Genomic DNA, 10,006 nt, shown 5'->3' with positions numbered 1-10,006 from the left:
GAGCTTTTTATGGTATCGATCCCATCGAGGGGCCACGCCCTATCGAACGTGGCGTGGCTATCGTGGGATCGCGTGTTTTCTCTTAAGGTGTCACCGAATCCCCGCACACCCCTGCACACCACGTGCTTTCATTCTTTCATGCGGCAATCTTCGCAATTCGTGTGCGCAATTTCCCTTTGACGCCTGCAATTCTATTCAGCTGTAGACACATAAAGAGGAAACACGTAGCACCGCGTTTCTTCTTCGTTCCCTTAACGTTCAAAAGTGCATTTCACTCTCCGACGAAATGGCCGTTTAACGTTTGTTTAAAGTGCGCGTTTGTCATGTGAAACGAACGATGAATCACAGCCTTGCTTATTTTTCTTCTTCCTTTTTATTCTTCTTCTTTTTTTTTTTTTTTTTTTGATGTATAGGTACATCAATTGTGGCGGATGAAAAATTGTCTGACAATGTCTTGTCGGTTTTTATTTTTCTTGGAAGATATATATATAAAAAAAAAAAAAGAATAGTTCATCTTTTATAATTCTTTTTATCATATTTTATAGATTTTATTTGTTTCGAACGCAGTCATTGAAAACATTACATTAGGCAATCCATGATTTAAATTCACGAATCTTTTAATAATAAACGGATCGTTTCAAGTTTATAATTGAGTTTGTTTCGAATATTATCGAGTTTAGCGAAATATTTTCTAATTAAAATCATTCGTGCATACAATTGCTTTTGATTGATTAATTCGATCGTGTTAATCGTTCCATCAGCATTTTCGCCAGCATCTTCGTCTAATGTTCGAAGAATTTGCTCTGACCTGTATTCCTCAGGATTTACCACGCGACCCAATTTGTCGGGAAAATGTCAGAAACTCTGGTTGACCTGTTCCCTACAAGCTTGTGCAAGTTGGAGCGAGATAAAGAGAACGCTACCCTTCTGTAAAAATATCAGTGAAAATACCATTCATCCACCTCGTGGAGAAGTTACTTTCTTCGTCAGTTTCCCCGGAGGTGATCCTGTCCTTTTGTTGAACGTTTCTTTTCTTCGCTTTATCATTCTAGAAAGGCGCTGTTGCGCAAATTGATTTTCCAATAATGCCATTATTGCACGTATTATTTACCATGAGATATAATTTTATACATTTAATATACTGCTTCTTAAAATACTGCTTCTTGTTTTCGAGCATCGAAGTATTTCAACAATTTGTTGAATTAATAAAATTCTAAACAAGATGTGTAAATTATAATAATAAAATAACAAGATGGGGAATACAGTAAATTAAAAACGATCTAATCTTTAGATTTGAAAAAGTTTCCAATGAAGAGATAAAATTAAAGTTGGAAGTTTCATTATAAGATTTCATAAGATAAAAGGATATTCTTAAGCGAATTAATTTCCATAACCGTGAGTTTATCGCTCGTTTTTGTTTCATCCCTCTCATTTACTTTTGAATGGAACAATGATCTCGGTGAAAGAAGATATGAAACGGGGATTCTCTCTTTTAAAAGCGTTTGGCATTCGCCAGGAGGAAATATCTCTCTGGAAACTATTTCATTAAATCTCTACTCAAGATTTATGGTCGCGGTCGTATGGCGCCGGATTAACTTCACTTGTTCAAATCAATAAGTTATCTTTCACCGTATTACAATTAAAATAACATCGCCAAAAGTTCGTCGCAAAACGTTTCTGAAAAAAATTTGAAACAGCGTAGAAAATAGTTGCAAGTATTGATAGATAAATGTACGTTTGAAATTCGACCTATTTGGATACGATCAATAGCATTAAAGACAAGGTATTTTACTCGAGAAGCCATAATCGAACACTTAAATGTCGAACGACATTAATGGATTTAATCATCTTCAAAGTGAAAACGATTTCTCACGTTGTGAAATCTGATGATAAAATCGCGTATTTAGATATACAGTAGCATTCCATAGAACTTTGAATTATATTTCACTGATAATATATATCATACTTCGAGATTTAACGCGAAGAGAAAAAATATAAATCCAAGAGGGAGAATTTTTATTTTATAAGTTTTATTTTTTTCCCAATCCTAAAACAGAAGCGATTAAATTCATTTGGGAAAAAAAGAAAAGAAAAGAAAATATTTCGTCGGAATATTTCCTTTTTTACAAATATTTATTTATTTTATTCACGACATATTTCCGATATATGAATGGGAATAATAATTGCCATAATTTTGTAAAATGTTTCAATAAAATTTCATCAAAGTTTTTTCATCTTACTCTTTTAGATTTTAAATCTAAAAAAGAGTATAATAATCGTTATTCGAAATGATTGCATATGGAAATTCTAATGAAGAAAAGAAAAAAAAAAAATTGAACCACCGAGGAAATTAATTGGCCATTTATTACTATCGATCATTATGAAACTTTAAAGATATCGAGATGCTTCATCCTATCTTAATTGTTTCTAATTATGGTACTATAATGGGAATATACATTAACAATTATTATTATTTTTACGATGAAGTAAAACGTGACGAAATACAAAATGGATAAGAAAACTTTTCATACAAGTTTATCTTCTTTTTATAGTTTAATTTATTTCCCATAAATATTTTATAACTCACTTTATCTCTCATAAAGACAATATTAGGTCATATTCGTTATTAGTTATTAATTTCTATTGAGTATTATTAATTTGAACGAATAACGTAACATTCTTTCTTCTTGTATGTATCATTTTTTTTTACATACGTTACGTTTATGTACGTTTATTTTAACACGTGTAATATGAAAAACGAGTCTAAATAATATTTTGTCTTTATAATACATTCTTCTTTTTTAACAAAACATTTTTAATGTATTAACTCTTTTACGAAGATATACGAAGAATAAAATGAAATTTCACGTTTTCATTCTGTTTTTTGATACCGTTTTCATTAAAATTTTCTTTGAAACACAGTGTTTGAAGAATTTCACGTATAAAGAACAAAATTGAAATTCCACGTCTTAACTCCATCCTTCTTTCATTTTCTTTTATTATTTCCTTTAAAAATTTTCTTTCAAAAATAACCAACTAACGACATCTCTTATTGTTTAATTTAATTTATTATATAACATCTTGTAAGAAATCGAATTGCCGTTTGATTTATTTATTCTTTAATTTTAAAATAATAACCGTTTGCCAAAACTTTTCCATTCGTAAATGTAATTGGATCTTTTGCTTATATACTTCAAATTATTGTTTCCAATTACTTATTACGTTAATACAATAATCTCGTTAATCCCCTGCCCGTTCTATTTTCCAGCTAAAGATTAAACGGTACTTGTAGTGGTTCGAATATATGGTATGAGATTCGCTTCATTGAATTTCCAAGCACAGCAAATCTGTCTGCGTGTGGTTTTCCGTATCTCTAGCACGTCGCACTATCATTTCCGGTTCAAGTTAAATCCGGTTGTGTTCCTGTCTCAAGTTGTCGATGAAGGCAGTAACGATAAATGCACGCTGTTAACATGTTCGAAGAGGCCCTTGCCTCTTTCGCTTGCGTTTATTTAATGAATTATATACCGAAGGTTGTTCAAACCTTATTTGTAGTAACGATGTTGTAAAATAATAATAATTCGCTAAAGTATTAATAAAATGGAATCTCTTCTTCAATGACGAGTGCATTAATGAAGTGCAATAAAGAAATATAATGGGACGTAGATTAAACGAGGGACAAACAACCGATAAATCCAACCTCTTGTACAAATTGTTTCCTTTTGTAATTCATTTTTATTTTATTTTAAATATTCTTCGTTGCGACTAAATCTAATATTTATCAGCTATAATGATTATTTGACAGATTATCGATTATTAATTTGAAAGTAAAGAATCTCGAAGAATTATTATCGCAATCTCCTTTAAAAACGAAAGATAAATCCCAAGTTTTATTCTCAAATGTTATTCCTATCATCATAAATCGATATAATGAATATCGATATAAGTACAGTCGATCTTCTGTAATTCGAATATCTTAAAATTATAATTTTCTCCATTCATTTCTTCTATGAAACGCACTAATTTAATTCGAATTATTTGATATATGCTTTCATTGCTTTATCTTTGAAATTGAATTCAATATATCTTAACCTCTATGAACTAAAATTTGTCTTTACAAATCAATAGTCAAATCTCGATAACTCGAATATCAAGAGTAGAATTAGAATTTTAAAGTTTTTGAGTTTTTCGAGTATCATGTATAAATATTAATAACCAATTTTCTTATTATATTTAGAATTATGAAATATTTCTTATTATATTACAATCATAAACATTTTAGTTGCCATTAAAAATCAGCATTAATATTTATGACATGACACGAAAAGGTTATACATAAAGGCTTTCGAAATACTCGATAAGTTACACTGATTACAAAAACAAGTTGAAATAAAGATAACTATACATTTTACAAGTTATCCAACTCGTCGAATCGATTGTTTTAAAACTTCCAACGTCCAAGGAAACATTAAAAATTCATTATTCAAAGGTTCACGGGACGAAGATGCAGGAATATCGGTTATGCAAATCCCCGTTTGCCTTTCAAAGTATCTTCTTTAAAAAAAATCTTCATCGATTGAACGAATAATACGAAAATGGAATTTTGAAGTCAAAAGACTTGCTTGACAATCGAGCAGCAATAGACCGAGAATAAAAAAAACTCCATTTAAAACTGAAAGATCTGCTATTTCTTTTTCCTTTCGAAATTACTTAGTATAACTCTTTCTAGGAAAAGAAAAAGTATTCTTTGTAAGAGGTGTTAGCGAAAATTGCGGAAAAAGAAATTGCGTGAAAAGCTGTTGAATAGACACAATATCTGTGAAAAGGGGGATTTAACCAGTGACCAGTTTCAACGAGTCGACGGGCAGAAAAACGGCACAATTTTCGAGATATTCGCATTCATGAGAAGTCAGAGAGTTTTAAGCCGGGCTGCAAACCCCCGTTTGAAACTGTTGCAAATTAATCGCGGATTCTAGACTGGATTTTTCAAAGATAATTCGAAATTTAAAATCTGAAGATTTAAATATGGAGCAAGATAAACAGGCAACGAATGCTTGAAATTGAAGTGTTTAAATCTAGATAACGTTATAGATTTCGTTAAAACGTGAGCGTAATTATGATTGTACTTTATTACGGTTGAATATCTGCCACAATGTGTACAAAGTTGCCGTATATATAAATAATATTAACGTATTATAGTATTATGCTTGCACTCCCACGTTTTATAAATTTATCAGGAAATTTATGAAAAATGAGATGAATTTAACAAGTCGTTGATTGAAATATTATACAAATATTACAATTTTAATAAAATACATCGTAAACAAATATTTATACCTTCGTGTATATATATATATATATATATATATATATACATAAAAATATAATATTACAAAATAATATTTTGCGTGTAACGATATTAATTTGCATAAATCAATTCATATTCAAAATCATATTTGATCGACCACGCAAAAGAAAAAAATTAAGTTCTTCTAAATTTTTTTCTCACGTTTTACAACGTAAACACAAAGTGATTCGATCACATTGATCATTCTCTCCTCTTCTATTAAACTATGATGAACCTTCACGCCTATGAATATAGATAATAATACGAAGAAATATACTAAATAGATACGAAGATTAAACGTTCAATAAATAATTCAACGTTGAAGCGATACGATAAAGTTGATACGACATAAATTTACAGAAGCAAAAGCCGAGATACGAAATAAAATTGCTGTGGGTAGGAACAGGTATATATATATATATATGGTACCTGACGAGGTGGTACATATTACACTTGGCAAAGAAAAAGAAAATGTTGGATTCCCAAGAAACCCATTCGATCGATTGTCGCTAGGAGCCAGGCTAACCACCGTCGAAGGAACATTCGATATCCACGTCATTCGATATCTCGTTCATATCCTTTTTACCGATCGATTAACCGAGCTGCACACGAGATTTTTTTTTTTTTTTTTTATTAGCAAGTAACCTGTTCACCGTTGGAGCAGAGAGATGCGTGTAAGACGAGGCTGTCGGGATTAGATCGATTTACATCTTTCCCTTACGGCTTACGGAATCAGGCTTTCCTTTTTGAAAACAAAAGCGAGCTCGAGTGATTATTAGCGACGCAGAAATTAGATCTGGCCGAATTTTATTCAAGATCGAGATAAGAAAAGAGCAATTTTCGAATAATATAGAAAATATGGATTTTTAAATAGCGATATCAAGTAAATAATTTTGTCGTTTTTGATAATTTTTATGAAGCAAATTTATATGCAGGTTCGTTCTCTAATTGCATTCGTATTTTTCGTATAATATCTAGAATCTAGAAATATTTCAAATAAAGTAGTATGTATATCACATTATAAAATATGGAAATGTTTACGACATGAAGTAACATGACAACATTTCTAATAATATCATTTTAACAAAAACAATCAAGTCTGACCAAGAGATCTATGCAGATCATTTGCCAAAGCGATTCTATCTAACGAAAAATAAATTCAAATCGTGTTTTAAGGATGGAAAAAAAGACAGCTCGATGCCCAATATCAAGGAAAAAATGCATCCTAAAAAAGGTAATATAATATAATAGAAGGTATAAAGAATCGAAATATTCTATTCATTCCATGCATTAACTGCAATTGCACAACAATTCGTTACCTTTCGTTCGCCTCTGATCCTGGACGAGTTGTTGTCGGGTTTTTGTTCTAATTTACCTTGTATATTTCGTGGCCATTTGTCTACACTCATTGCTAGCAATTATGAAACATGAGTACATCTGCTATTGAAATTTGACAGTTTATAAAGGACGCCGGGTTGCACGACAGTTGACACGAATTTTGTCTTCTGTTCTCGTTAATTAGTTATAATTATGATCGGGATATAGTAGAGCGTGGGTGTCTCTATATAATGAGAATATTTCGTTGAAGTTGTTAATTAGAGTTAAATTTACGTCCACTCTTCCATTGCGTCATTATTAAAATATTATTCCTAAAAATGGATAATGACGTATGAAGATTTTTTTTTTATACGTTATTAGTAGAATTTTTATATAAATATAAACTTTTATGGAACCGGAAATTAATATATAAATATCGCAATAAGTCAGTTTATATTCGAATAAATTATATTTTTCAGCATATTATATGTGCGTGCACATAAAAATGACTTTCATGATATTCCTAATATACGAAAGAAGAAAACGTGAATGGATATTAAAGATTACGTAAGAACGTTGTCTTGAAAATTTCAGATTTTCCAATGTTTCGATCAACGTTTCTGACACGATACTCCCCTAAACTGTTTGAAACTGGAAAAAGAGAGAGGGAAATTGGCCCATTGTCTCTATCGAGTTGGAAATTGAGCTAAATCCCGAGGATCCTGCAATTCAGGTGAATCCGGCATGTTGCCAAGTGGCACGAAAACGAATTTTTCAGCGAAAGTAGAGCAAAATGACGTATGAATTCCCGGCGTCATAAGGAATTTCTTACATTTTAATGTCCCGTTAACACCATTCATCATCACGTACAACTTATATAACTGTAACACAAAAAAAATGAATAGGAATCAATGAAAAGTAATTAGATTATTTCGTTGATATATACGAAAAAAAGAAAAATAATCTTTTCCTTTTAAATTAAAAACAAAACTTTTTGAAGATTAATAATCAATAATTAAAACGTAATGCAATTATCTATCAGCCATGAAAGATTCAAAGTATTTTCTACGTCTTGACTCCAAAGAAACATTCTTGATACGATATATTTTCTATATTTATTTCGAGAGCCCATTTTGAATTTTCCACGCGTAAACTTCATTGTAAGAAAAAGATTTAAAAAATAAAAAAAGAAAAAATGAAACGTGAAACTCAACTTCACCTATCCATTATTTTTTAAGTTATACGTAGCACTGTCAACTATCACAAGCTTGTGACACAAATACCACGTAGATCGATAATCCTCAACTTCTTTATTCTCTCCGTGCAACACGGAAACGCGTATTCTATTTCGAGTAAATATTTTTAAACCGAGAAAATCAATGTTGTTGAACAATTGACTCGTTGTTTTCTGCTTTAATGGACCGTAATTAATCCTAATTTCACCGTTAATTGCTCTGCAACGAAGATCGATTAGGAAGAAGTACAGAAGCGGTTCCGATTGCAAGTAGGGCGCCAGTCTGTCTGATTATCCAATTTCGGTACAAGAGCAAAAATACACGGTGATTCACACGTTTTAAAATCGTCGATAATGTTTCTCGAGATAGAGAATTTATTACATTCGAAAGGGAAAACCATTCACAATTGGCATGGTTGAATTTAAACGGATAGATGGATAGGTTTCGAAATTAGTCACGGTAACGAACGAGTTGGCCACGCGTATATAAATAAGAGTGGAGACAGAGAATTCGTGTGGAAATGAAGTTAATTACGATACAACACAATACGTCGATCGGTAAATTGCGAAACGTGTTACAATTGCGACGTGTTTGACGAAGGAGTTATTTACGACGTGGACTCGTTCGAATCAACCGAGCAATCAGATAGAAGTGTAATTCTCGAGTTTTAATTACGTGGGAACAATACGACGTGTCCACGAAATTAGAAATTTAATGTCGCGCGTCAAAGCCGCTCTTTGCTTGTTGGTCGGCTCGAATTGGCTCGTCGTGCACACGCGAGTGAAACGTATTCGAGACGGTTACATAACGCAAATTTCATTAAAATCCCCCGTCTTGTTGGAAACTGCGTTCAACTTCGTGGCTCGTATCCATTCCTCCTACCGTGTCCAACCATTCCTTTCATCTCGTTGAAAAAGAAATGGACGAATAAACGAGAGTTTAATTCGCGCGTAATTGTTAATTCCTAGGCAGATGTTAATCGTTGATCCGAAGGAAGGTTTTCTCGAATTAAAAAAAGATCTTCCCCGCTGAAGAAAGGAAGTCCTTGAAAGTCGAGATAATAACATTTGAGAATTCAAATTATGCTTGAAATTTACATTTAAAATGGAGACGCGATGGCGACAAGCGTGAAACTTTCCAAGAACTTTCGTTCCGACAAAGAATGGAGCGAAGGGTTCGTTCGAGTTCGTTCGAAATAATCGAACTACAAGAATCCCATTCCCCTTGCGGAAAATCGAGGGAATAACCTCTCGTTTCGCGGGGAACGATGATAATTTCCAGATAAAACTTTTAAACTTCGTCCTTTCGCGTAATCGAAAAATATATTTTCCACGGCGAACGGCGGAAACGATCATTCGTATAAACCGTTGGGAGAAATAGGTCGCACGCAATACCCTCGCCATTACAATTTCATTTTCACCGAGTTAATGCATCCTATCGATTCGCTCTTGCGTTAGAACTTCTGGGAATTGCGATAACTTCGAATGGAAAAAAAAAAAAAAAAAAAAGGAAAAAAAGGAAAACAGAAAATACACGTATAAAATATGACACCACGTCGAAACGATTCGTTCCAGATTTTTATATCAGAAATGTGTGCACGTTTGATATTAACGGTTTATCGGAAGCAAACCTTGACTTGTCTTTTGTACTTTTGAAAAGAAATAATAACGTTGCCACTCTTAATAATATACCTGCCAATTATCTTGACGATCATTCGGCTTTATTGATATCGGGGTCAATGCCAATTCTCTCTTTACAACTACTCTCAACAACAAAAATCCCTATGGAACGGATGTCGATATGTATTATTACAAGGCGTATACAACAGCTTGGTTCGATTATCTACCTACGACTTTCTTTTCCATTGTACATCTACCACGAAATGTATAAATAAAATGCGTATATAGCTTCTACAGGTGTTGTCTTTGTATTGTTATTCGACGAAACTTACCCCAAAAGAGCTGATTTCTCGGGTGTGGCGGCGGTCGGCATCCTGTTTCTTTCCCTAGAACAAAATGGCGGGGAATAATAACAACGCCCGGCCCTACCGGCTTACAACGCGGCCCTCTACCCGGGTGTCAGAAACAAACAAACATTATATAGCAAG

The 10,006-nt window shown here is 32.6% G+C and overlaps 1 protein-coding gene across 8 annotated transcripts in view; it reads right to left on the bottom strand.

Moving 5' to 3' along the window:
- The window catches only part of LOC102675241 (protein NDRG3), a 31,108-nt gene that overhangs the window by 12,048 nt on the left and 9,054 nt on the right, over positions 1-10,006 (bottom strand). For 6 of the 8 annotated variants that reach the window (XR_422385.2, XM_006619916.2, XM_006619920.2 and 3 more), the window contains one exon: positions 9,851-9,904. The exons of the other annotated variants lie outside the window; for them this stretch is intronic. Coding sequence is in view for 5 of the 6 variants with exons in the window: in XM_006619916.2 (XP_006619979.1) it covers positions 9,851-9,904 (54 nt within the window). In the remaining variant the exon portion in view is untranslated. The remainder of the gene's footprint in view (positions 1-9,850; positions 9,905-10,006) is intronic. 8 annotated transcript variants of the gene reach the window in all.

Source organism: Apis dorsata, unplaced genomic scaffold (genome assembly GCF_000469605.1).
Source record: "Apis dorsata unplaced genomic scaffold, Apis dorsata 1.3 scaffold_465, whole genome shotgun sequence".
Lineage (NCBI taxonomy): Eukaryota > Metazoa > Arthropoda > Insecta > Hymenoptera > Apidae > Apis > Apis dorsata.
The sequence above is the reverse complement of the archived record's forward strand: the minus strand, read 5'-3'. Positions and strand labels throughout refer to the sequence as shown.